General features: G+C 59.4%; 1 protein-coding gene and 2 long non-coding RNA genes across 5 annotated transcripts; 1 reads left to right on the top strand and 2 right to left on the bottom strand.

Annotated features, from left to right (window-relative positions):
* Positions 1-1,821: 1,821 nt before the first annotated feature.
* LOC139041024 (uncharacterized) lies at positions 1,822-6,399 on the bottom strand. Of its 2 annotated transcripts, XR_011495472.1 has the most exons (4): positions 5,975-6,338; positions 4,743-4,930; positions 4,412-4,604; positions 2,712-4,220 (listed from the first exon to the last, which is right to left on the bottom strand). It is a non-coding gene; the product is annotated as an uncharacterized lncRNA (long non-coding RNA). The 2 variants fall into 2 exon arrangements; XR_011495471.1 differs by lacking the exon at positions 4,743-4,930 and having other exon boundaries at positions 1,822-4,220; positions 5,975-6,399.
* A 10,201-nt stretch (positions 6,400-16,600) lies between these two features.
* LOC106832228 (putative aquaporin-12B) lies at positions 16,601-22,298 on the bottom strand. 2 transcript variants are annotated; one of them, XM_014842904.3, is made up of 3 exons: positions 21,609-22,297; positions 19,468-19,584; positions 16,601-16,941 (listed from the first exon to the last, which is right to left on the bottom strand). In XM_014842904.3, exons 1-3 carry the CDS (start codon positions 22,213-22,215, stop codon positions 16,736-16,738), a joined length of 930 nt encoding a protein of 309 aa, XP_014698390.1. In that variant the 5' UTR covers positions 22,216-22,297; the 3' UTR covers positions 16,601-16,735. The 2 variants fall into 2 exon arrangements, with proteins under 2 accessions (XP_014698390.1, XP_070345332.1); XM_070489231.1 differs by lacking the exon at positions 19,468-19,584 and having other exon boundaries at positions 21,609-22,298.
* Positions 22,299-22,802: 504 nt separating this feature from the next.
* On the top strand, positions 22,803-26,423 carry LOC139041023 (uncharacterized). The gene is made up of 3 exons (XR_011495469.1): positions 22,803-22,937; positions 23,880-24,002; positions 26,287-26,423. It is a non-coding gene; the product is annotated as an uncharacterized lncRNA (long non-coding RNA).
* Positions 26,424-26,735: the final 312 nt, after the last annotated feature.

The following is a 26,735-nucleotide window of genomic DNA, read 5'->3' as shown; positions in this document are numbered from 1 at the left end:
GAGGGCCTGAGGGGCTCCTGGGAGCTTGCTGTGGGTTGGCAGGTGGTTGAGCTGAGGGCCTGCATTCCTTGGGGGCTCTGGAGGCCTCACCTTCCCCTCAGTCAGGCGGCGCCCCTGGCCTGGGCAGCACCTGGGCCTCCCCAGGGCTTCTGCCCACTGCTGGAAGCAGCCCTGCCGCAGGCTTCTGGGAGGAGGGGGAACACAGAGCCCACGGGGAGCCCAGGGTGCAGGGGCGGGACAGGGGCAGGGGCCCAGCAGCCCGGTCCCCCCAGCACTGTCCCATCCTCTCCCTTCAGGGCACCCACCTTCAGCTGAGCCGGACCTTTCCAGCACTTTGATACTCTGTCACGGGCCAAAGTCAGGAATCACTGTGGCCAGTGTCCAGAGCCCCATCCTTTGCCTCATGCAGTGCCCAGGTCCTGGGGGTCTGCCCCACGCCCCTCCTCCACACTCCATCAGGGCTCACGCTGCCTGACCGTCTCGTACCCCTCCACCGCCCCCCCAACCCAGGGGAGCCCCCTAGATCCAGGCCCCAGACTGAGTGAGGATGCGGGCCTGAGAGCTGTAGGCTGACCCCTGGAGGCAGGCCTGCACTCTCTCCTCCCTCCAGCCCGCTTCCCTCCCCAGCCTTGGGACCCTCCTGTGCCCCCAGACACAGGCACCTGCCCCGCAACCAGCCCCACCCCCTCACCCCGTCCACTCTCCCCACGACTGCAAACCCCTAACCCCATCCTGTCTCCCCACGACGCCCCACACACTTCACTCCCCACGACTCCCCACACCCCTCACCCCATCCAGTGCTCCCCACGCGTCTGCACTCCACTCTGGTCCTCCAGCCCCACCATCTGAAATGCCCTTCTGGGGGCATCGCGAAGCTGACAGTTTCCAGCCCTTCTACCACCCTGACGGTCCAGGATTTTCGTTTTCCAAGGGACCAAGGAGTCCACGGAATGATTCTCACCTTGGACTGACCAGTGGAGCCGGGCTGAGTGTAGACGTCTAGTCCTGATCTTGGCCAGAATGGGGATCCAGGGAGACAGACAGAATATGGCCTGGGACTCAGCTCTAACCGCCCCCGAGCACTGTGGGACAGAGAAGAGGGGGCACCCAGGTAGCCAGTGTAGACCAACAATAGAAAAGAGCTTTAGACCAAAAGGTTAACTCTGGCCCAGTGGTAGTAGCTTCCTAGAGCTCTGTGTTAAGAGGGATTCTGAGGCTCCCTCTGGGCTCAGAGGTGCAGAGTGCTGTGAGCTCCGCACAGGTCAGGGCTGTCCTCACCGGGGTGGAGGAAGGGAGAGCAGCAGGAGGGGAGAGGCTGGCCCTCCTGGGAGCCTCCGCAGGGTCTCCTGATGAGGGTGCTGGTGGGCCCGGTGGTGGAGGAAGCCCCCAGCTCTCCAAGGACCCTCCGGCCTCCTGAAGGATGCACAGACTCCAGGGGCACTCCTGCCCCCTCACTGGCCCACTGGGGTGCTGCTCCTCCCCAGGCTGTGGCTGAGAGGGGGTGCACACAGCCCCTCTCCCTCCTGGCTCCCAGCAAGATGGCAGTAGCTAGACTTTCACGGAACTCCCCAAGAAACAACGAGAAAAGGAGCTGAGGTGAAAGCACGGACGTTGTCAAGCATCCCAAGAACTGACTTCTGAACCCTGATCACGACCCCTAGGCTCTGAGCATCCTACACCAGAGTGTTACCTCTGGGCCAGGCCAAGCCAAGTGGAAGAGCCTCTTCCTAGCAGGAGACTGTCCACAGACCCCCCAGAGGGCTTAGGAGCAGCCTGGCACACTGATCAGGACCGGGCTCACCAGGAGTTGACAAGGAAGAGGCATCTGAAAGAAAAGCGATTCATCTTGAGGCTGCATCAACAGGAGTACAGGGCTGAGAATATGGGAGGATACAAGCTCATTCTCTCTCTGCTAGGGACATTTTATTGGGTTAGGGAAACTGTTCTAGATGGGACCACAGTCACCCTGGAGAGGGTCTAGAAGGGGGTAGGCTGGTGAGAGCTTAGCAACCCAGACCACTTGGGAACAGCCAGAGGGCACGTGTGCGGTCAGCTGGAGGTGAGGCACCTCCCAGGAAGTGGGGCCATCTGCAGTCCCCCAGGAGCGGACAGGTGTGGTGGCTGCAGAGTACAGACCAGGCCCGGGAGGGACCCAGAGAGCTCCCAGCACAAGCTGCTTCCAATCAGAGAGTTGGGCTTGAGGCAAAATCTAAGCGCCCGGCCGACAATTTTCAAACAGAAGCTGAAGGTGCTGCTGGCCAGTCCCCCGGCCCCCCGGCCCTCGATTCCGAAGAGTCTGTGTGTCGTCTGGCTTTTCTGCTCTGGGAGCACCTAGGATGTTTTCTTTGTCCTTCAAGCATTGACACTGCACAAGGAGGCACTTGGTCTGGGGACACGATGCACTCCTCCGATCTGAGGCCCAGAGCCCTCAGTTCTAGAAACGAGCATGTTCTCCTCCGGCCATTTCTTCCGCCGACTCCTCTCTTCCTGGGACTCCGTGAGTCGGAAGTCAGAGGTCTCAGACTGACCTCCTGCTTCCCGTCTTTATTTTTATTTCCTGTTGTCTATGTCTGCTGGGGATAGTGCATCTTTATTTCACAACCCTTTCATTGAATTTTCTCTCAGTAATTATTCAGGAGCTCTTTCTTGGTTTTGGGTAATTCCTTTTTTCTTTCTTTTCTTTTCTTTTCTTTTCTTTTTTTTTTTTTTTTGAGGAAGGTTAGCCCTGAGCTAACTACTGCCAATCTTCCTCTTTTTGCTGAGGAAGACTGGCCCTGAGCTAACATCCATGCCCACCTTCCTCTACTGTATATGTAGGACACCTACCACAGCATGGCTTTTGCCAAGCGGTGTCATGTTTGCACCCGGGATCTGACCTGGCGAACCCCAGGCCGCCGAGAAGCAGAATGTGTGCACTTAACCACTGTGCCTTCGGGCTGACCCCCTGGGTAATTCCTTTTTAAAAGTAGCGTCCCCTTCTCACTCCACAGCTGCCCCATCTCCTCGAAGCTCTCTGGGGGTTTTCCTTTTCATCTGGTTCAACGACTTTATCGAGACATAACTGATGCACAGTGAATTGCACATATTCAGAGGGTACCGTTCAGCGTGTGGATGTGTCTGTGGGGCTGCTGCCACTGTCGTCACCCCGCCGCCTCCCTCAAGCCCCCACGGAGTTGCTGTCCCTACAGCTTAGTTTGCACTTTCTAGAGTCTTATATAAACGGAGACACGTGGTATGGACTCGTTTTGTCCAGTTCTTTCCAAAATGTCAAGATTTTGCTATCCCTCGGGGCTGCCAGGTGGTCAGCGGGGCCGGTCAGCAGGGCTTCTGGGTGGTCAGCGGGGGTGGTCAGCGGACATGGTCAGCGGGGGTGGTCAGTGGGGCTGCCTTTTTATTGCTGGGGATTATTTATTCCAGTTGCTCGCAGCTGTTCTCAAGTCCTCTCGGCCGCCCCCCCACCAGTCAGTCCGTTCCTCTGATTTTCTCCTTTTCCTTCATTCTGATCTTTCCTTCCTTCCTTGTGAAGATCCTTGGGCAGTGTTTGTGGTCTCTGCACCTTGATGGGCGGACCAGGCTGGGGCAGCTGGGGTGGTGGGCCCCCTGGGGGCTGAGGAAGCATCTCTGGGTCTTTCCTCTGGAGCAGTTGGCTTCTCCGTGAAGCCAATTCCTCTTCCTGCCAGGGTCAAGCCTGGCCGCAGCTGGTCGCAGGGAGAAGACAGCTGAGGAGGGAAGGGCTGCAGTGCTGCCGTGGGTGGGCAGAGCTGCCCCCCAGCTCCCCTATCTCGGGGACCCACCTGCCTGTGTGCCTGCTGTCCCATGGTCTGCGGGCCCTCAGGGGAATCCTTCCTAAGAACCTCCAGTCTTCTGTGCGGCAGGGTGTAGCGGTCAGAGAGAGTGGAGAAAGCAAGAAGGGAGGTGCTGGGGGTCTGGGGAAGTGGGGTCAGCCCCGTGCAGCTGCAGGACAGGGGTTGCTTCAGGAACCTGGCATCAGGGCCGGCCCTGCTCCCAGGGAGGGGCTGCTGGAACGCAGAGTCCGGCCAACCCCAAGGCCAGCACTTCAGGAAACAGCTGCCCACATCCCCAAAGTGAACATCTAGATAATGGCCAGCACAGGCTGACCACACTGGAACCCACCTGGGAAAGCGTGCATTCGCCTCCTATCTCTCTGGGGCTGTCTGCATCCTGTCCCCTGCAGCAAGGGCGTCGCCCAGCCCCAGCCCCTGTGAGAGCACAGAGGAGGGCGGAAATGACACTGACCACCAAGAGATCCTCTTGAGGGGGGGCGCTGGCAGGGGGTGGAAGCACATACTTCTTATAGAGAGGCTGCCAGCCCCTTTCAGAGCCCTGCCACCCCCACAGTACCTGATGCTCCCACCCCAGCCCCAGGTCTGTGCGACAGACTGTTCCTCACCGTGTCCCCAGGACACCTGGGCATTGCCCTGCTCCTCGCAGCTTCACAGGCGTTCACGGGGAGGAAGTACAACGCTCGTGCCCCTCTCTCCTCCAGGTCTTCCTCAGCCCAGGGACAAGCCGGTTTTCTCTGGCTTCCTTCCTCCTGCAGGTCAGCCTGGCCAGCTTCCCAAGGTCAGTCCTGCTGGTGTTCCCTGTTGCCCGAGGGAGAGCAGACCCTCAGCCCAGCGGACCCTCAGGCAGCAGCCCCCAGCCCAGACCCCTCACTTACGCCTGCCATCCCCCTGGGGATGCTGAGGGTGGGGCCACCCATGGCTCAGGCAGGAACACACCCCTGCATTAGGATGGGTCCCCGAAGCCCCTCTGAGGTGGAGGTGTGCATGCAGGGGGTTCCCGGGCCTGTCCAGTGCTCATCTGCTGGTCACCATGGAGGGCTCCCAGGACGGCCGGCTGGTCCTCATCCGGCCTCATCTGTCCTAGGCCAGGGCCACGCCTGAGAGTGGGCAGCTGGTTCTGAGCTCTGAGACCAAGCAGGCGTAGGGTGGGGACAGAGGGACAGTCAGCTTCTGAGTCAGACAGGTGGCACAAGGGTCTGCAAGGGGTCAGGAGATGGGAGGAGCCCCTGTGAGACAGAGACAGTCTCTGGAACAGAAAACAAGTGAGAGATGAGAGGAGAATGGGAGATAGATGGGGAGGTGGAGGGAGAGACAGGGTTGGGGGGACCGTCTGGGAGAAAAAAAGGCAAAGGGAGATGGAGGGGGGAGACAGCGAGAGACTGGGGGGACAGTGATAGAGATGGGAGGGAGAAAAATGGGGGGACCGGGTAGAGGGAGCCGGAGATGAGAGGGAGAAAGACGATAAACGGAGGAGTGAGAAAGGGAGAAAACCCAAGAAAGACGAGGACAGTGAGCAGGAAGAGGGCAGAGCGGGAGAAGCTTGGGGTGAGGGAGACACACAGAGACAGTGAGACGCAGAGAGACCAACAGGAGCCTGGGGAGACAGACAGACCACAGAGGTACCAGGCCCCTCACGCTCTCCTGATTAGGTTGGTGGGGGGGCTCCCTCCTCTGCAGACCCCTTCTGGTCCCTCAGAGGGGGACCTGAGAGTGGGTGGGGGTCCTGGGTTCTCGAGGAAGGACCGTGGGCCAGCTCTGCCTGCCAGAGGAGTCTGGGGGCCCCGTTCGCAGGGCCACATGGCCTAGGGGGACAGATAACTGGGCCAAGGTGCAGACCCCGAGAAGGTCCTGGCTGTGGGCTCAGAGAAAAGCCCCTCACAGAGCCCCTTGTCTGGCAGGATGCCACTGGCCCAGGTCCAGGCACCAGGCCAAGGCATGGGGTTCCTCATCACACTGAGCGGGGCAGGGGAGGTGGCGGATCCACAGTCTGGAGGGGGCCTCGGTGGAGCCCCCTCGGGTTAGGGGAGAGGGCACCATGACCGTGCCATGCTGTTCGGGCTGGCCCAGGAAGTGGGAGGAGAAAGGGGGGGAGAGAAAGGTTAGTGGGGAGGAGGAGAGCAGAGAGAGGGGCTGCAGCATTTCCCTCCCAGCCCCCGGCTGAAGCTCACCTGGCCCGTCTGTTCACCTGTCATTCCCATCTGGCAGAGGCTCCCACCATCTTCCACCCCGTCTCAGGCTTGAGCCACTGTGTCTGTGGCCGCTGCCCCCAGGAACAGCTCGAACAGCTGCAGCATGGACAGGAGTGTCCTGTCACAGGTGGTGACCAGTGGCTCCATCGGCCTCATCCTGGTGCTGGGCCTGCAACTCAACGGCCTGGCACCCTGCGTCTTCTGCTGCTGCCTGCGCAGGTGGACGGAGGACCGCATCTACATGGCCAACCTGGTGGCGGCCGACTGCCTGCTGCTGCTGAGCGTGCTGGGGGTCCAGCACACTGGAGGGCGCCCGTGCAGGTCTCGAAGAGCTCCTACTACCTCAGCACCTCCGTGAGCATGTGCCTCATCCCAGCCATCGCTGGGGACCGCGGCTCCGCCTTGCACCTTCCTCTGCAGGCCGCCCCCACCTTCTGGTCCTCAGGGCGGTGGCCCTGTCCACATCCTGGCTGCACAAGCAGACAGCTTCTGCTTCGGGTAGAGCCCCACCCTTCAGGCAGGGCTTCTCCCAGCTCCTCTTCCTCCCACAGCTCATCCTGAGCTTCTGTGTGGGGCAGGTGCTCGGGCATCTCCTCCGTGAGGGAACACAGGCGCTGCCCCAAGCCACAGCCCACATCTCAAGGCCCTCTGCATGGTGGCGGCCAACCTGGCCACCTTCACGGTCTGTTTCCTCCCACTGCACGTGGCCTTCTTGGCCAAGCTCGTGGCCCAATGGACAAATTTGGCCTGCCCCACCATCCAGAGGGTGGTCACCATCAGACAGCCTGATTCTCACACGGCCAACGCCAGCTGCTGCCAGGATGCTGTCGGCTACTCTTCCATGGCCATGGAGTTCCAGGAAGAGGTCGGGGCCGTCCTCGCCATGCCCCGGCCTTTCCAGGGATGGATGTGGGGCTCTCCTGTGTGTGGTGACCCAACCTGGGCGCCTGGGGGGAGGCAGCTGAGGAGAGCACGGCAGGAGGGGCCCGCGCACGGCCCTACAGCATGCTGCCCGGGGAGTCCTGAGTCCCCCCGATGCAAAACTCACTCCCTTCCTCCACAGCGTCCACCAGAAACAACCCCTTCATCTTAGCGTGATTTGATGCTGTCTCTGACAGTTTATGGGTCCCGGGGATGGGGCTATCCCTCAGCAAGTAGAATTGAACCACGAAGTTAAAGGAGCACCACCATACGGATCTTTTCTCCAAAGCTCTGCTATGCCTGCCCTCAGGCGATGCCAGCCTCTCAGGTGGTAGTCCTTTGTCAGTGTGTCCCAGCACCCCAGCCCTCAAGCTCGATGATGATGCGGCGTGACCCAGGTTGACCTCCAACCTCTAGCCTCCACCCATTAAGATGCTCAGGAAAGGAGGGACCCTCTGAGCACCAGGGCAAGTATTGGGGAGAGATGTTAAAGAAAATCAAGACATTATTTTTTCTGTCACCTGTAGATTATGATTAGACACCAAAATCTACTGGAAGTTTCAGGATGTCTCTTCAAGCCATTAAAACCATTGCAAATGTAACCGAAACAGATCCCAGGGCTGCAGGGTGTCACATTTAACAAGACATAGCCACTAAATAACTTTAAAGGAATTCCTCTAAAAAACTTTTTTAACTTGGGCTCCTAAAGAGGATCAAAGAGGTCCCCTCCGTAACCCGGGATGGGAGAGCCCCTTCTCCTCCCACTTCACATCTCCCTGCAGCCACCCACAGTCTCCAGCCTTTTGTGGCCTCCGTCAGTGTTCTCCACACTTGGCTAGTCACCAGGATTTTCCTCAAGAAATCAAAGTCTGGAAACAGGCCCCAAAAGGAAGCACCCTTCCTGCTCAGAAACTCAGAAACCGAGGCAGGAGCAGGGCTGTCACTGACCAGACTGGACCCGGAGCCCAAGCCCCCTCCAGCCCCGCCCACTCCCTGCCTCACGTCTGACCACATCACTCCTCTGCCCCCGACGGGTCCTGGGGATTCTGTGGTGCTGCCGTAGGAGCCGTTACGGGGAGGGAGGGACACCATGTCAGAGACCCCCGCCCTGCATCTTTCTCCTTCCAGCACCCACAGAAACCGTGGGGCACGAAGTCCGGCCCCCAATTCTAACACCGTGCGTAGGGAAGGGCTTCCTGAAAAGCAGGCATTCCTGTGTCACTGTGAAGAGGTGGCACCTTGGAAGAGAGCCCTGAGCTGTGAGTGACCCTGGAGAGCCAGACCCTCCGCCCCCACCTGTCCAAGCACACTTGGGACAGTGAGGAAAAGCAGTCCAGTCTCCAGGAGGTGGCCATGACCTCTGAGGCTGCTGGCACGTCCAGCCCCCTCCCCGCTGGCCCTGCCCTCCGCCTCCAGCCTTGGGAGCCAAGGTCCAGCTCTGGGCATATGCGTGTGGCTGGTCCACGGGAACCCTCCCTCGCAGAGGCCCTGGGTCCTTGGGGCTCGGACTGGAGGAGCATGGGCTCGCCAGCCTGCTGTGTCCTCACTCCCTGCCTTTGTGCCCCCCTTAGGGTGTCTTCCCCCAAGGAGGAGCCCCCCGAGTCACTTTTCAGGACTGATCCATTTAGGGAATCGGAGATACCAGGCCCTCCCGGCTGGAGGCAGTGTTGGGCACAGCGGGCTGCCCGGGCTGAGGGGACAGCCAGACCAGACCTGCTCAGCGGGGAGGGGCCACCATCCACAGACAGGGAACTTGCCAGAGGCTCTTCCACTGCCTCTTTCCCAGTTTAGGCACAACAAGCCCCTAGTGTTGACTTATCCATCAAGTATTTACCAACACCTGCTGTGTGCCAGGCAAGGCGGTCCAGGCACTGGGCCCTGAGATGCACACACCTGAGCCTGATAGGGCTGCATCCCTGGAGTCTCACGGGGAGGGACGAGGAGCAGCGAGGTGGGAAGTGGGCCAGGTCGGATCCCAAGGGCCTTGCAGGGGGGACGCAGGCTTGGTGGGTGCTCTGAAGTGGGGAGGAAGCCACAGGAGGGTTTGACTCAGAAGAGCAAGGAGGCCGAGCAGCAGGCTGGCACCCCCTTGTGCTGCAGGCTGGGGACTGGACAGCAGGGTCAGGACAGAAGACAGCTCTGGGGGGCCTAGGGAGGGACAGCCAGGGCCAGGACAGCAATGGGGCACTGTGACCAGGACGGGGACTGGGACTGTGATAGGGAGGCAGCGACAGTGGGAGGACTCGGTGGGATACTCCAGAGGGGCTTAGCTAAGGAGGAAGAAAGGGGCCCTCCAGGAGGTAGGGCAACCCAGCACAGGTGCAAGGGGTGTGAGGGCAGGAGGGAACAGGGGCAGGGAGAGGCAGGGGATCCAGGCATTGAGGATGCAGATGCAGCTGAGTGACCCTCTGTCCCCAGAGAAGGCGCCTTGGGAGAACAGGGGGCGGGATTGTGCAAGGGGTCCTGTCTCTTCTCAATGACACTCCCACTCGGCAGGCGCAGGTCATGTAGGTTATGTTGTCTTTGCGCCTCATGCCCTGGAGCGGAGGCCAGTGTCGCTGTCCTTAGCTCTGCTCATCTTAGTCCCAGACGGGCATCCAACACCCGGCTTGGACAGGCTGGACAACACTAGCCTGCGGGGCGACAGTCTGGGAGTGGAAGGGAGGGGCCAGGTCGCCGGAGCCCCGCCCAGGTCCCCTTGGCGTCAGGCCCCACCCAGCTGCCTCCCCTCCTTTCCTTGTCCTAGGTGGGCCCAGAGGGTCGCAAGGTGACACGTCCCCCGTCTGACGGTTTTGCGCTCTGTGGGGCTGGGGAGGGCTGGTCCAATCCTTTTCCTCTTCCCAAAGAGGGGTTCGGTCTCTCGAAAGAGAGCCAAGGGGCGACTTCCGGGGCGCTGGAAGGGAGGGGGTGGATGGGGGGGGCCAGACATTCCTGTGGGGGGACCCAGCCCCCCGAGCACATCTGCCTCTCCACACCCAGTTGCGCCCAGCGTGACTAAAGCTTTCGGTAGTTTACGAAGGGAGTATGAATCCTCGCTGACTCAAAGCAACAGGACACAGTAGCCTGCTCGGCAAGCCCCACAGGCAGGCAGGTGGGGAGACCCCAGCGGCATCGCTCAGCCTCGGGGCAGGGGGCCTGAGGATTCTACAGCAGGGGCCTGGGGGGTCCAGGCCGGTCCTGCGTCCCTGTGACCCTCTAGGCGTGTGTCCCACTCTAGGACTGTAATCTGTCCACGCTGCTATGACAGAACACCGCAGCCTGTTGGCTTATAAACAGCAGGCACCGATTGCTTACAGTTCTGGAGACTAGAAGTCCCACATCAGGGTGCCAGCGTGGCCGGCCGGTGGGAACCGGAGCCAGAGCACCATCTGCTGGCCTGGCCGGGGTTCCTGGGGGCAACTCCCTGGCTGGGGAAGGGGAGGGGCCAGGGTGGGCACTCCCTCGGGCATCTCCTTTCCTAGATAAGATTTCTAGGACTCCCTCAAAGAGCCAACCTGAGCAGAGGACAGGGACAGACCCACCCTGCCTGCGCTCTCCCTCTGAGTGACCCTGAGAGATGGGCTCTGGACTCGCTGGAGGCCCCTGTGGGTGCAGGCACCACAGGCCTCGGTCCCTCTGTCTGTGACATTGAGGTCAGTCCAAGAGGCCTAATGTTGTCCTGGAGGGTCACTGTCTCCCAGCCAAAATGCTACGGTGGCTCCGCCTCAGACTCGGGGAAGTGTTGCCTGGCCCGGGGAGCCCCAGGAACGGCCTGAGTTGTGGGGCATCGCTGTGGGGCCTGCAAATGAGAAAGCCACTCGAGGGACAGGATAAATGGCTGCCCAGGATGTATAGTGGTGACACCTTTGATAAAAGCGTCACCTGTAACAAGGCCACGGCCAAAGACCACCAGGAGACACCTGTCACCAGCAAGCTCGGGGTTTATTACTCACTGCAGCCCACATCTGGGGGAGCTGGGCAGAAGGAGGCATCTCAGGAGTGACTCCTTATAGCATCTGGGCAGGTGGGAGGTGACCCAGGGCAGAGACCAAGGAGGCAGGCATTTGCTCTGGGTTGGGGGTTGTCAAGAGTGAGGCAGTTAGATGACAGCATCTCCATCATCTCTATCGGGAAGGGGGCTAGGGGGAAGCGGGGCTGGAGCTGTTGCGGGGCAACACGACGGGGTCGTCCAGGTGGGCTGGGGTGGGGATGCTGGGGCACAGTCGCAGGTGCTAGCTGGGGACCAGGCTGGAGGGCCAGTGCCTGTGACGGTGGGGAAGGCTGCTCCTCTCTCAGTGCCCCCTTCTGTCTAGCGGCATGTGGGAGCCGAGGAAACAGACACCTGTGATGTCACAGCTGTGCTTTCTCGTAATCCTGCCTTCTCGCAAGGTCATCTGTAGAAGCGTGTCTGTCGTTGGACCAGAGGGAGTGAGTTCTGCCCTTTTGGGGTAGGAGGAGCCGGGGGGTCATTGAACTGCACGTCTGCAGCACAGGCAATCATCAGAAACAAGAAGACTGCCAGTCCTTGTCGCAGCCATGGACCTGGGGTCTACGTCAGCGGTCAGCAGACTGTTTCCACAAAGGCCAGAAGTTAACACTTTCAGCCTCCTTTGCAACTCGTCAGCTCTGCTGTGGTCGTGTGAGGACAACCGGAGACGCCGTGGAGATGCGCAGGCAAGGGTGTGTCCCAAGGAAGCTTTATTCACAAAGGCGGCAGCAGGCTGCATTCGCGGGGCTTGCTGCCCTCGATCTGCGTGTCCACGTGCAGCTGGCGCTGTCCTGGAGGCAGGGGCGGCTTTTCCCTTTAGCCTGTGCATGGACCGTCCTCCAGCTGCTGGATCTGTGCCCTGCAGCTTGAATTCTTCGCTGCAGCCCGGATTCCCCCTGGGCCAGCTGAGAGGAAGGCGGGCTCCACTTTGTCCCACAGCTCGGCCAGATTTAGGGAGGCTTGTCAAGCTCCAACTTTCTAAGGTTGAAGGTTGTAATGAACATACGAGGGCACTCTAAGTGCCAAGGGTGGCCTGGGGCTGGAAATCTACCCTTTACAGTGTTTAAAGGAACAGCTATTAAGTGTTTGTCAGCGGGTTCCAAGGATAATCACAGGCAAGATTAGAAAGAAGGCGACAGAAAATCCAAGGATCCGGCCACAGGGGAAACCTGTGCCGTCATCCTGGGGGCCACTGCCTGGAGAGGGTCAGCAAGGGGACTAATGGGACAAACTGGGAGGTGGTCAAGGGTTCCTCTGGCCTCTGTGCTTCGTGGGCCGTGGACCCCACAAATCTGTTACTCCGCCCGGGGACGAGCTGACTGCTCAGCGCTTGCACGTCCTGTCTCCCGCCTGGGGACCACCAAGCAGGACACGAGTTCAGATGTGAGTGTCTGTGCGACATGGAGGCTTTGAGCAGTGGTGTCTCCTGATCTTGCATTTTTTACGAGGTTAGTCTGGCCGCACGGTTGCAACAGTGAGAGGGGGCAGGCAGACGGAGCGTGACACTGTGGTCAACATCCCAAGGCGCCCAGAGCTGGTGGACACGAGTAGAACATGCCAGGGGCACTGCTTGGTTCCAGGTCTCCATTCCTGGCCTAGCAAGGGGCTGCCTGTGCCTCCATCCCTGGGAGGCCAGGCTGTCCTTGTTTGGTAAACATGTGGAACATGCGAAAAGAAGGAAGCAGGTGCAGAGAGAGGCTTGGGGGCGAAGTGGCGGTGTTGGTGGTGAGCACGCTGACGAGCAATGCACACCACGCTCTTGTGGGGGCCGGCATTGCGGCAGCTCCCAGGGAAGTAACACCATGGGGGAGGCCTTGCCAGCACCTCCCAAGTCACATCACTGACTGCAATTGTTCTCCTTGCGGAGGGGCCCAGCTGCGCAGGAATGGAGGGCAGAAACCAGCAGGGAAGTCCAGGCTTCCAAGTGGAATAAGGGCCGAGCCGGAATGACAGACCCCACAAGTGGCGGGCGGGAACGGCCTCTGCGGGACTCCGTCCTGGCTGGCATGACTCAGGGCCGAGCTCTCAGCCGCCTCCTGGGCCCAGAAGGATGGGTGACCATCTGGCTCAGGAAGCGAGTGTCTCCGCGTCTCTTCTGGGAGTGGGGGATACAGGGCGACGCCTTCTCTGCTTCCGGGTGCGAGGCCCACAAAGGGGGTGGCCACAGGCAGAACCACTACTTCCCACAGGCAGGGATGAAGCGGTTTCTGAGCAGACCCAAGGGGTCAGCACAGGCGCCCCCACAGTCCTGGAGGGGCTGCAGCCGTTCTCTCTCACGGGCAAGGGTGAGAGTCCCTCCCGGGGGCCTCCACACGACACTCACCCCAGGGAGGACACGGCAGACCCGTCCCCCGAGAGCAGAGCCCTGCTCAGCCGGCTGTGCCTCCAGCTGGACACTTTCAGTGAGCCACGTGGATGGTCACCGGGCATTGTCTGGTGCTGGACACTGTGTCGTGCCCTCTACATGGCGAGCGACCTCGCCACCTCATGGGGCTGTGAAAAGTCCCTCTGGATTACAGGTGGAAGAAGCCCCCGTGTCCGCCTCATTTGGAGGCAACAGTCCCTGTAGGTTATTCAGGGTTGTTGGGAAGGAGGCCGGCCATCCTCCCAGTGGTGTGGACTTTCGTCCCTGGTGGTGACACCTCTGACAGTGTCCTGAGGATCCAAGGACAGCTGGACACCCATGACTGCGTTCAAGTCCCTCAGCGGCCCTACCTGACCCGTGGGCAGCGATGAGAGGGCCTCAGCTGAGCAGGGTCCATGGTCAAGCCATGCAGGTGGGCCCTCAGTGTGGGCTGGTGTCTCTGGCCCTGCCCTGCCCTGCAGAGTTCTAAACTGCCCACCAATGGCAGTTGCAACTGTCACTGGGCGTGGCCAGGCAGTGGCTGAGGACAAAGGTGGCCAGGGAGGGGGTCAGGGGTGACAATTTGCCTTCTGACATCCCTTCCAAACCCAGGGCCAGACTTGTGAGCAGGGGGGGGTGGTCAGGGGTCCTGGGAGATGTTTGTCACCTTCATGATTTGCCGAATGCAGGCCTGGCTGAAGTGACAGGTTTGACCTGTGACAAATAAATGGCAAGCAATAGGAGATTGGAGTATATGAGGAAAGCATTTGGTATAAACCTAATTCAGCCTGACTTTGTTTTTCCAAAAGGGCCTGGCGTGGCCGATGAGCATGCATTGTACATCTGCTTAAGCATTTGCTGTGTCCCAAAGGCAAGAACAAATGCCCTTAAGATGAAGGTGCAACTTCCCCGACATTTGCATTTCCTTAAGGGTAAGCATCTCTCCTCAGGCTAGGAACTAATTGCTGCACTCATCCTGTGATCACCCAGCTCCAGACAACAGACCTGCCACCCTGCTGTGTCCACTGAGACAGCGCCCTACAACTTGCTGTGTCCATCCATTGCTGTGCTGACAGAGCAGTCTCGTCACTGCTATAAAGGGGACATTTCCTTCATATGTGAAACATGCTCTTTGAGGGTATATAACCACTCTGTACACCCCACTTCTTGGGTACTCATCCTTCCTTGGGGATGGAAGACCTCGGGCTACATGGTCCTCATATTTGTCTCAGAATAAACTCACCTCAATTTTCATTTATAGATTGGTTACAGATTACTTTCGTCAACACCTGGGAACTCTGTTCAGGGCCACTGGGGCACTGAGAGGAGGGTTGTCTCCCAGCAGAGGCCCTGGGAGATGAGTTGGAAGAGAGTGAGCCTTCTCATGCCCAGGGTCATAGCTGAGGTCAGGTCCCCAGTGGACATTCCATTGCCCCATCTCACCTGCAGGAACCCCCTGAAGTTTGCTCTGGGGAACCCCATCCCGAGAGATGTTAATAGGGGTCGGAGTGGGGCGGGGAGGAGAGGGGTGCCACGGGAAACGAGTTTGGAGACCAGGCTGCCTCTCAAGGAAAACTCCTGCCTGAGAGGGTTCTCCTCGTCCAGAGCTGGAGTCGGGCCAAGGACGGGAGGCGGCAGCGTCCACGGGGTGGGTCTCCGGGAGCCATAACCAGGCTCACAGGATGAGTATCGAAGTCAAGATGTCTTGTTATAACTGTGTTTGCCAGACTGTTTTTAAACCCAAACTTAGTTAGCTGAAACTGTTAGTGTTAAATGAGAGTAAATCCATGCCTTGGTCCCCCCGAGGATCCTGTGCTGGGGCCTGGGGAGCCAGCCGCACCCATCACAGCCCTACCTACTCCAGTGGGTGCACAGTCACTCAAATGCAAACTCGATCGCGTTAGACTTTATAATTCTCAGGACAGCGATTTATAAATGCTTTCCCTATAAATCCCTTCCACGTGAGCATGAAATGTTCCTTAAGTTTGGTTTTTTGTTCCCCAGCTTGTGGATTTTGCTTTACTGTGTTGAAGTTTTCCAAAACAGAGACGTTAAACCCGTCGAATGGTTGTGATAACTTGCTGACATGTTTTATTGAGGTGTCCACGTGTGTGCCGCCTTGTGCTAATTTACCACCTGAGCCCCAGCGGTCTCTGTCCTAGTGTCATTTGTGCAGAGGCCACAGGGACTCCTGTGGGGACGGAGAGGCCAGCCAGCGCCCCCCTCAGGTCCTGGGGCCGTCTTGGAAGGAGACCCTCTTCCTTCCCGGGCACAGCCTCTGCTCTCTCTGCTGCTGCTGTGGTGACCCTCACTCAGCACCGGCCTCGCCCTGTGCACACGGAGCCCGACACCATGCCTGCTGGTTGGCGCTCCATCCCGTCACGGCCCTGTGCTCACAGTCCTCTCTGGAAGCCTCTGCAGGAGGATGGAGATCAGGCCCTCTGGAAGCCACACAGGGCTGGCTCTCAGGCCCTATCCTGGTGGGCCTGGGCCTGCTCACCAGCTCCCAGGGTGGCCCCTTGGAGGAGAGAGGAGGAGGCTGGGGCCCAGAGAGAGCAGCCTTGCTGCCAGGCTGGGTGCGGGTGGCTTGAAAGGGGTGAAGGGGCAGCCACGGTGAGCAGGGTGAGGGTTCTTCTCCCCCTGAAGCTGGTTCAGGGAGACATGTCCTTCACATGGCACCCTCAGGGACAAGATCACCCGGGACCTCTCCTTGGACCCTCCCTCCTGTCCCTCTCAGTCAGAGGTTAGGGTGGGGCCTTGGGCTACAGCCCTTGCCAGCCTCACTCTCTAGATGGCTCCCAGGAACCCCGAGCTGATGGGGCTTTGTCCTCCTGCCGTGGAAGGTTCTAGACCAGCTCTGGTCTCTGGGGAGGAAATGACTGGAGGCTCCTCCCAGCCTGGCGGGGAGCCCTGGTTCTGCAGCGAAGGCCCCAGTGATTGGCAAGCTTGGCCGGGCTGGCTCTGAGGGCCCGGAGGCTGCTGCCCAGAGGCTCAGGGTGCTGGCGGCGGGCGGGATTGGGTGCCCTGTGTCCGGCCCACTTCCCTGCAGCCTCAGGCTCCAGCCACCATCCTTAATGTCCCCAGCAGGTCTCAGGGTGTGGTGGCTGCTCAAAGCTCCCTGGGCTGTGGGGGCTGGGGCACGTCCAGGGCAGCCAGGTACCATCTATGGAACCTTCTAGCCTTGGGTCTTCTCAGGACCAGGCTGCCTCCCCCTGGCCTTTCTTAGGTCTTATTTTTTATTCTGATTCTGCAAAGACGCAAGAGACATCTTGTGGGAGGATGGAGGCAACTCAGACCTGGCTCCCCTGTGTGTCTGTCTCACCCTGCCTGCCCTTCCAGAAGCCTGTGTCAGGCCCAGGGAGACTGGCAGGTCTTAGGAATGGTTTATTGAAACGTGGTGTCCAGGGGGGAACGGGGCGTGGGTCTGGTACCCCCTTTAGCTCAGGGAGGTTTCAAGGTCCAGCCTGGGACCCCGCCCTCGTGTGATGCTCACACGGAGAGTGTAGGCTCAGCTGGAGCTCCGTGGCTGCTGCCCCACCCCACGTCGCCCAGGCTCGCGGCCTCTGCACCCCTCTGCGGGCATCTGGGTGTCTCCAGGCCCTGGGGCTGGCTTCCCTCTGGGGACTCGATACTTGCTCTTCTGACTGTAGAACAGGTTCCTCTGGAAAAGGCGAGGAAGGTGACCGTGATACAGCAGGACAGCCAGGACCATCCCTGCGGGAGACGAGTGTCAGACCATAGGGCCCAGCGGGCTCATTGCAACCCCGGACACCCACACCCAGAGCCTCTATAGGAGGAGGAACCTGCAGACCTGGGCCAGGGGCCCTTTCCTGGACTCTGGTCTGGCTCTTCCCAGCACACCCAGGGCGCCTACCCCGTGGAGATGGGGACAAGCCACTGGGAACTGTGTGCCCTTATAGACCATGCTCAGGGACCTGGGTCCAGCATCCTCTGCACAAACATCCTGAGCCATGTACAGAGCCTGCTGGGCCCCTTTCTTCCCAGGGCTGCCTCCCAAGGTGCTCTGTCATCCGTGTGGGTGGCTGTGTTGGGGGGTGTGAGCGATGGGGGATGTGGGTGGGGCCTGGGCTGGGAAAAGCAGAGGTCTGAGGGGCAGGGGCCAGGCCTGGCCGACTCCTTGTCCCCAGGTTCTGCCCAGAACTCCCAGAGTGGAGGATCCTAAATTCCCACCTGGCCATCCAGCTCGTTGGGAGGGTAAGTTTGCCAAAGCTGGAGAGGAGAGCACATTTTCTTCAAGGTTGATGTAAATCCTTTAAGGACTTCGTGGAGAGTTAAGAGTTAATGCCTCAAGTGAAAAATCTCGAAGCAGCCGTGCAAGCCCATTATGTAGAGTGGAGAAAGAGAACACGGAACCATGCCCCTTAAAGAGAAGATGCCTCTTCGAGGGGACACGGGGCAGAGGAGGGGACCACTGCTATTCTTAGTCCCTTTCCTAGGACTGTGTGCACCCGAGAGTGTGATACAATGGAAGCTGAAGTTACAGGTCATAATGATGCCATGTCATCATCCCAGGGACAAGTGTCAGCCTGGGAGCTCTGCAGGCTCGCTTCTCCTCCCACAGGGGAGGCTGGGGCCATCTCCCTGAGAGCCCCCCACTGCAGACCCAGAGGAGTGGAGGAAGCTTCCAGAGTTCCACCGGGCCTCAATGACCCATGTGATAGAGGCATGGAGAGCACTGTGGGGCCAAAGGGCTAAGACCGAAGGCAACGAGACAGAGGACTAAGAGGTTAAAACATCTTCGTTGGGCTAGAAGAAGAGAACAGAAACTTTGAGATAAGCTTTGCTAACTGCAGCTGTGCGTCCTCAGCATAAGCAGCCGTCGTTCACAACTAATCAGGTCTGTCCGTCCCTCCTCAGTATGTGAGCGAGCTGCCTTTCCCAGGAAGTCAGGGTCCAGACATCAAGAGTCAGTCTCTCAAGGCCCAACGCAGGCAGAAGATGAAAACCGACCAGAAAAGTCCAGACAGTCAAGGGAAAAGAAATTCAGTCTTGAAGGTCAAATGCAGGCTGGCGGGAAGGGGCCAACCAGCACGGCCTCATGCACCCCCTCCCCGACCTAAAGCCCCAGCTGGTGCTCCCCTCCCCGACCTAAAGCCCCAGCACGTGCTCCCCCTCCACCACCTAAAGGTCAGATAAAAACCCCTCCCAGTTTCCCTGTGAGGAGGTGGATCTGGGTCCTAACTCCCATCTCTTCGTCTGGCTGCCTTTCAATAATAATAATCCCTCTTTCCTTGCCTCAAGCCTGACATTTCAGTTGTTGGCCCTACTCTGCAAGGGATGAAAGGACCTGTGTGGGTTTGGTGACAGCAGGAGATGATATGACAGCAGGCCTCCACCTGTGGCCTCAGACCCCGGGCCTGGAATGGCTTGGATCCCATGGCTGTGGATGGCTCCACCCCCCCGATGTGGTCACCCCAGCACAGGGCCTTCTCTGCTGCTCCTCTGCCCTGGGGACAGGTGCAGGCAAGGAAGGGTGCCCAGAGTAGATGGGCTCAGGGGGTCCACCAGCTTCAGGGAGTCACAGGGTGGCCTCACCCAGCGGTTGCAGGGGACGGCCACCCCACGTCACAGCCCTGTCCAGGCAGCATGGTCCCCCTCCAGTCTACCTTGGCCCACTGTCCCCTGAGGCTCCACAGACACAAGGACCAGCACCTGATCAAGGGACCCCTGGCTCTGTGTCTGTGAGGATGCCCTGCAGGGGGTACAGAAACCCCAGCATAGGGAGGCCCCATGGCAGGCACAGTCCTCACCTGTCTGCCTAGTACCTCGGAGGGGTCTGCCTCTCCCTGACCCCTGCCACCTTCCTTTTTTGGCTCCAGCCCCTCCGTGATGAGGTTCAAAGCAAGATGGGCCACTCACAGTGCCTCCCCCAAGATGGTCCAGGAAACAGGTCTCTAACTGGAACAGAGGAGGAGCCCCCATGTCTACACCAGAGGGGAGCCCTCAGAGCCCCATAGGGCAGCCAGGGAGCCCTGACCTGGCATCCATCCCTCCCTTCAGGACTCCACAACCAGGAAGCCTCTGCTCCAGCGGTCCCTGAATGGACTCCCCACCTGCAGGCTGGACCCATAGACATGCCCTCCAGGAACACTTTGTGTGACTATCCCTGTCCCCAGGCCCTGAGCCACTGCCTAGGGCTGGCCTTGCCACCTGCCCTCAGGGACTCCCAGAGCCAGCACAGGAGCTCCTCTGTGGGCCCCAGCGACCCCTCCCCCTTACCTGTCAGAGGGCCCAGCCAGTACACCTGGGCGTACTCCAGCAAGGTGTGCCCAGAGCAGCGGAAGGTGACCGAGGCGGCCAGGGCGGGGTTGAAGAAGGCGGATGTGAATGGCCCGGCTGCGGAGGGAAGCACAGACCGGCCTTGTCCTGCCGCTGCCTGCAGCCGTCCCTCCAGCCAGTGCCAGAGCCCCCCTCCGAAACTCCCCCAGGAGTCCTCCTGTGTGTAGGCCGGAACTCAGCCCAACTTTGTCCCCTCCTGCTGATGGGAGCCAAGGCCAAAGGTCACGGGGTCAGGGTGTAGTGGGGATAAGTCTCTCCAGGGATGTCCAACGCCCATCCTGACCTGTCACCCCCAAGGACAGACTCATGTGCCCCTGTCCTTTTCTCCACCACGCCCTACCTTGTGGGAGGTTGTCTTTGAGAGAGAGCCGCAGAGACAGAGACAGAGACAGGGAGAAGAAAGAGAGGGGGAGAGAGAGAGAGCGTGGAGAGGGACTGGGCCTACTGACACAGCACCAGAAGAGCGGAGTGGACGGGGCAGGGGAGGGGAGCCTTGGAAAAGCAACCGGAGCCAGGCCAGCAACCCTCACCACCAGCCCAGGGCCACCATCACTGAGCGGGCAGGGCCAGAGCAGGGTCTGGGCCTTGGAGAGAGCAGGTGGCCCCTTGGACATGGAGCCTGAAGCCAGTGGGTAGAGACCAGGCTGCAGACAGCAGCACTGGCTCTCAGGGAAGCGCCTTGGGTGGCTGCTGTGCTGACAACAGGGCTCCCGGGCGTCACTCCAGGATGGGAGCCCAGGCTACCTGGCTGCAGAGCTCTGCTCGTGGCAAGCTCTCTGCTCACCGTGCCTCAGTTTCCCCCCCTGTATAAGGATTCTAGTGGCACCTTCCCGGGCCCACTGCGGTGCAGGTCCTGCAGTGTCTGTCCTGTGCCAGGCCATGGTCAGTGTCTCAGAAAGTCAACCCTAAGTGCTGGCTCTGTCCTTATCCGGCTTGGCCCACCCAGGATGGAGAATATGGAGAGCTCGGCCCTCAGGCCCCATCCTGTTATATCCCCAGTGCCCTGAGCAGGAACGAGCTGCTTGGTGAATAATCTGTAGCCCCATCGTCACAGGATGTCCTCTCCAGAGGGCCTGCCAAGTGGAAGGTTCGTGTCCCTCCCAGCATCGGGGCGGTACCCGGCAACCTTGCTGGAGGGCCCTGCTGTCCTGCCGAGTCCCCATCCCCAGTGCTTGGGGGCAGAGGGGGTGGTCATTCCAGGAGGACCCCTCCCAGGGGTGCAAATCCCACAGACAGAGTAAGGGCAGAGCCCACTCAGGGATTTGTCAGCAGCTCCAGCCTGGCACCTCCAAGTTCTGGCCCAGCTCTGCCCCACTCCAGAGACAGTGGAACACCAGTTAGTGGTTGGTGGGTCCCACACCTGTCCTTGGCTTTCTGCTCCTCTACAAGGATGGGAATGGGCGGGGCATCACCCTGGTGGGGCAGGTGCTCATGGGGGAGCCCAGGACCAGTGACCGAGGGCCACCTGGGGGCCAAAAGCTGAGAAGCGGGTGCTGGTTTAGGCTGAGCCCACGGGCCGATGGCAGCTTCCACAGGGGCTGAGGGCCTCCGTGAGAGCTTGGTCAGGAGACTTGGCCTGGGTTGCGGGAGGGAGCCCGGACAGGGAGAGGGGACAAGAGGTGCTGCCCTCTCTGGAGAAATTTAGGGCCAAGTGGGAAGGAAGGACATGGGTGAGGAAGAAATGGCAGGTCTTGGCACTCTAGGAAGGGGCAACAAAGGGCACAGGGGCTTCCAGACCAGATTCTGGGCCAGGCCCTGGAGAAATGACCCTCACTGCCCCACCTGCCCGGGTGCAGAGCTTCTGGGAGAAACAGCAACAACTCAGAGTGTGGATGGCCCAGCCAGGAAGGACGGCCTGCTGGTGGCAAGGGCCCCACCCCCACCCCCACTCCCACCCGCACCGTGCTGCATCCAGCCCATCCCACCACCAGCTCCCAGGAAATGGCCACCCCAGTCTGGGGCCTTGCAAGCCCCCTCGGCCAGCAGCCCCTCTCCAGGGTGTCCCCAGGTTCGAGGGGCGTGGCAGCCACACTGGTGCGGAGGTTCAGATGTGGCCCAGCAGAGAGGCAGCCAGGTCTCACCTATGTAGGCCATGACGGTGACCAGCAGGGCCACGGCCGGCACCCTGTAGATGGGAAGACTGTTCCGGAAGCGGAGGAGGGTCAGGTGGAAGAAGAAGGCGCAGGCGCCTTCCACCAGTGTGCCGTGGGGGACGGTCGTGCTCAGTGCCGAGCTGCAGTGCTCAGCCATGAGGTTCTGGAGGACGTGCAGGTCATTGAGCTCCCAGGACCAGTAGAGCCGGGTCAGGACGCAGGCCGCCTGCATGCCCAGACCCTGGGCTGCCAGCTTCAGCAGTGTGCCCAGCAGAGGGGCCTCGGCCAGAAGGAGCTCCTGCAGTGACACGGCGGGGTTGGCCGAGGCCCCGTCGAAGGTCGCCCCGTGCACCAGAAAAAGCAGGAAGAGCAGGGTCAGCAGCAGGTCCGGGCCGAAGCCCCTGGCCCAGGGCCCGAGCTCCACCAGCATCCGCATCTCCAGGCAGCAGGCTCCCAACTGAGCTGCACCTGCCGCCTCCCGGGCGAAGCTGGCATAGGCGCCCGCCGGGAGCAGAGCCTTGGACACCCTCCTGGCTGCCTGGCAGAGAGCGAAGGTGGCGAAGAAGAAGCAGAGGGACACATTCAGACCGGCCATGGGCCCGGGGGCTCCACGAGGAGCCGGGCTGCGCAGGGAACCTGAGCTGATGTGTCGGGAGCTGGCCCCAAGGGTGAGGGAGCTGTGGGAGAATCCACCTGGGCCGGCTGCCCCTGGGAACGCCACACCTGCGCCCTAGCCTCCATCGCCACCTGCTTCTGACCCAGGTGCAGAACCAGAAACTCCCACAGCAGACCGCCCCTCAGCCAGGCGTCCTCCCCAGGGCGCGAGACACACGGGCCCTTCACCCCCCTCGGCCAGCCCTGGGTGCTGGAGACAGGCCACAGCTCTTCAAAGCCTCCGTCAGAGCCCATGACTCACAGGCCACGTTGGCTGGCTCCACAGGCACAGTCTGGCAGCTCCCTGGCCCTGGGTGAGTCCCCACCTGGGTGAGGGTCCCTGGCTCTGTCTGCACCCTGGGTCACCTGCCACCAGTTCCCTCTGTGCAGGCAGCTGTGTGCTGGGGCCAGGTCTCCCCACAGGAGGAAGCCGTGGGTGCCCAGCCGGGCGGCTCTGGACAGCTCCGGGAGCTGAACCTGCAGAATTGGGCCCTTCTCACCAGATGCTTTGATTTTCTGCCTGGCAGCATAGACAAAGAAAAATGCATTTCTAAGGTGCCTGTGAGTCAGTCCTGAACAAAACAGCTGGCTGAGAAGTCCAGGTGCTTCCTACGGCCCCCAGAGTGTGGTGACCTGGGAAGAGAGGACCCCTTCTCTCGGCAGGTGGGGTTCTCTGTGAACGCCTCCTTGTCCCATTCGTGTGCTAACGGGCCCCCTTCTGAAGACGTGTCGCTGGGTCCTTGCTCTCAAGTTCAGAGGGACCGGGGAGTTGGGGACACTCCTGGCAACTTGGCAGTGGACACTGGCCAGGATGCAAGGACGCAATGTCCTGAGGTTGTGGTCTTGGGGGCTCGAGGTCATCGACGCACCACAGTGACCCTAGGACATGATAGAGGAGGAGCCGACTCGGGGAGGGGGTGCCCTTGCTGAGGATGATGGGGCCACTGCCCCAGACGGGGCAACTGCATTGGGTCACTAAGGACTGGCTGGATTCACCAGCCAACCCGTGGAGGAGGAGCCAATCCAGGCAGAGGGAACAGACTGAGCAAAGTGCAGAGGCCACCAAGGGGGTGGGTGGAAGCATGGTAGGGGTAGAGCCCTGCCCAGCTAGGGAGGGACCTGAGCTCCTCCCTCAGGCCTGTCTTGGAGGGGACCAGGGACAGGCTGAGGAGGGATGTGGCATGTGAGGAGCCCTGTAGCAGGGTGTCACCAAGAGGAGGAGAAATGAGCTGGGGAGGGGGAGGCAGGTTCTGTCAAAAATCCAGGTCCAGGTGTCCTGGACACAGCACTGTCACCAGCCACACCATGCAGGGGCCAAGGCAGTGGACACAGTGGGGCAGGGGGCTCAACAGGGCAGGTGGGACAATGGGAGATGCGTGCCATGCCCCCTCCCCCCATGACCCGACCCCTGTCCCCCGGGGATGTTTGGGCAGAGCCAGGGAGGTGGGCTCTGAGCACAGGAGCCAGGGCTATCAAAACTGGTTCGAATTTCCTTCCAAGGAGCTCAGCTGAGCACAGCTGTGTAGAGAAGGTGCTGGGCGTGGCTGACATCAGGGGGAGGGTGAGCCGGGCCTGGCCACCATCGCCAGCTCCTGACTCCTGCAGGGGCCGCAGCATCAGTCCTGGTTGCAGCCCAAATGGCAGCCTGTCACCTGCAGCATCTCTGGATTTCCCAAGAGGCCTTCTGACCCAGTTGACGCCCCAAGCTCTGAGCCTGGCTCCCTCGGGGTGAGTTGCAGCACATTTAATGCAGAGGGTCAGACCCAGGACCTGTCCTTCCTCCCCCAGAAGCAGTTCCACCAGCACCGAGGGGCCCTGTCGCCTCCCGCCCCACGTCTCCGCCTCCCTTACGCTTCCTTTTCTTTTTATTTTCCTAACCCAGCATCTGTCCCTGCCAGCCTCCCCTTGCACAGACCAGGAGACTGAGACCAGGGGGGAAGCGACCTGAAGCACGGGGCACAAGGAGCTGGCTTTAGTTTCAGTTGTCCCAGTAGATATTTTTGAGGTCCAGAACTTTCCCAGAGGTGGGGAAGGCATCTGAGCCCCACAAAAGAGGGGGCGAGGTTAACCCCAACAGGGGGCCCACCCCAGGGCAGCCTTGCAGGAACTACTCACCGTCCCCCAGTCCACTGGACCTCACCCTGGAAGGCAGACCCACGGCAGTCCCTTCTCCCCTGCTCTGGGTCTCTAGCCCAACAAGGATTCCCAGGCCACGGGGTTTCCCAGACCTCCACTTTGCCTCCCATCCTGCAGCCCGGGGCCTGCCCCTCCCCTGTTCACCTCCCTCAGCCACGCACTCCCAGCATGGACCCTCACAAACAGCCCCTCCACTCCACAACGGGGCTGTCAGGTGTGGCTGCCGGAGTCCCCAGCCACAGGGCAGGAAGCCATTTCAATCTTGTGAGGATCACTGATAGTAACAAGTGCCGCCTCTGTCAGACTCTGCCACGCTCCAGCTGTGCCCTGAGTGTTCTCCATGCTGGTGGCATTTCGGCTCTCGGCAGTCCCAGAAGTCCCACTCTACAGATGAGGAAACTGAGGCTCACGGAGGTCAGCTAGGTTGCACGCCCCAACTAGGAGGGAATAATGTTGGGACGCCGCTCCAGGTCTGCATGATTTCAGAGAGCGGGACCTGAGGACTGTGCTCCTCTGCCCCCTGCACATCCTCCCGAAGCGACTGGAGCTGCAGAACCACCTCCATTTCCCTTCCTGGGCCCCTTGTGTGCCTGACTCTGCAGCGGCCTTTACCTTGTGCCGTGTCCCTCGGGGGCATCAGCCCCGCTCCTTGGGCTCATGTCAGCCAAGGCGGGTTTTGCCCATCTGTGTCCCTTAGCTGGTTCTTGTCACATCCGTCAGGAAAGGGCAGGCCCTGCTGCAGGTGTGGGGCCAGGGGCAGGCTTGGAACCTAGAGCCCCAGGCTTCATCTGGAGAGGGCAGTGTGTGTCAGGAGGGGGCGCTGTGGAGTCAGGACTCACGAACAGTGGGGCTCTGAAGGACTCCATCAGACTCGATTACCAACAGAGTCGCTTTAAATGAATGTATACAGGGTTTTTTAAGTGCACGGCTTTTCGTATCTCCAGGGTAGCGCCCCAGCAGAGGATTGCTGAGTCCTACGGAAGAGCGTGTTCAAATTTCTAAGAAATTTCCAAACCGTTTTCCAGAGTGGCTGTACCATTTGTATTTTCACAAGCAACAGAGGGGAGCTCCAGCTGCTCCATCTGGACAACACTTGATATTGCTCTCTTTTTTAAAATTTTAGTTAGTCATTCTAATAAGTGTGTAGTGGTATCTCCTACCACTTTTAAATTAGATCACTTTGTTTCTTATTATTCCTTATTGTATGTATTATTGTATTTATTTCTTCTTATTATTTTATTTCTTATTATTGAGTTTGAGAGTTCTTCATGTTTTCTGGAGGCAAGTCCTACGTCAGATTTACGATTTGTAAATATCTTCTCCCATCTGTAGCTTGTCCGTTCATTTTCTTAAGAGCGTCTTTCATGGAGCAAAAGTTTTAATTGTGATGAAGTTCAATTTTGAACTTCTTTTCTTTTATGGACAGGGCTTTTGGTGTCACGTCTAACAAGACTTTACCCAGCTCTGTGTCCTGGCGATTCTCTCCTGTTTTCTTCCAGAAATCTTATAGAGTTAGATTTTGCCTTCAGATCTAAGGTCAGTTTTGAGTTTTGTGTAATGTGTGAGGTTTAGGTTGAGGCTCATTTTGTACAACATATCAATGTCCGACTGTTTTAACGTTGTTTGTTGAAAAGACTGTCGTTTCTCCATTGGATGGCTTTCGCAACGTTGTAAAAAACAGTCAATTAGCTAGAGTTGTGTAGGTCTGGTTTTCCATTCTCTCTTCTGCTCCCTTGATCTTTGTGTCTGCCTCTTCACCAGGACCACACTGTCTTGGTTACTGAAGCTTTATAGTGTTTTGTTTTGTTTTGTTTTAAAAGATTTTGTTTTTCCTTTTTCTCCCCAAAGCCCACTAGTACATAGTTGTATATTTTAGTTGTGGGCCCTTCTAGTTGTGGCACGTGGGACACCACCTCAACGTGGCCTGATGAGCGGTGCCATGTCCACACCCAAGATCCAAACTGCTGAAACCCTGAGCTGCTGAAGTGGAGCGCGTGAACTTAACCACTCGGCCTCGGGGCCGGCCCCTATAGTAAGTTTTAAAATTGGGTGGTGTGACAATTCTCACTTTATTCTTCTGTGTCAAACTTGTTTTAGCTAACTAGTTCTTTTACTTTTTTTTTTTTTTTTTGGTGAGTAAGATTGTTCCTGATCTAACATCTGTGCCAATCTTCCTCTATTTTGTACGTGGGACACCACCACAGCATGGCTTGATGAGCTGTGTGTAGGTCTGAGCCCAGGATCCGAACCTGCGAACCCTGGGCCACTGAAGCAGAGCACGGGAACTCAACCACTACACCACCGGGCCAGCCCCCTAGTTCCTTT

This window comes from Equus asinus, chromosome 19, assembly GCF_041296235.1.
Source record: "Equus asinus isolate D_3611 breed Donkey chromosome 19, EquAss-T2T_v2, whole genome shotgun sequence".
Lineage (NCBI taxonomy): Eukaryota > Metazoa > Chordata > Mammalia > Perissodactyla > Equidae > Equus > Equus asinus.
Note: the sequence above shows the minus strand (reverse complement) of the source record. Positions and strands in the feature narration are given on the sequence as shown.

Excerpts from the sequence above, each read along its gene's own strand:
- LOC106832228 (XM_014842904.3), bottom strand. The coding sequence starts at position 22,215 with ATGGCCGGTCTGAATGTGTCCCTCTGCTTCTTCTTCGCCACCTTCGCT. Across the intron at positions 19,585-21,608 it reads CACCGTCATGGCCTACATAG|CCGGGCCATTCACATCCGCC; the intron begins GTGAGACCTGGC and ends TTCCCTCCGCAG. Across the intron at positions 16,942-19,467 it reads CTGGCTGGGCCCTCTGACAG|GGATGGTCCTGGCTGTCCTG; the intron begins GTAAGGGGGAGG and ends CGTCTCCCGCAG.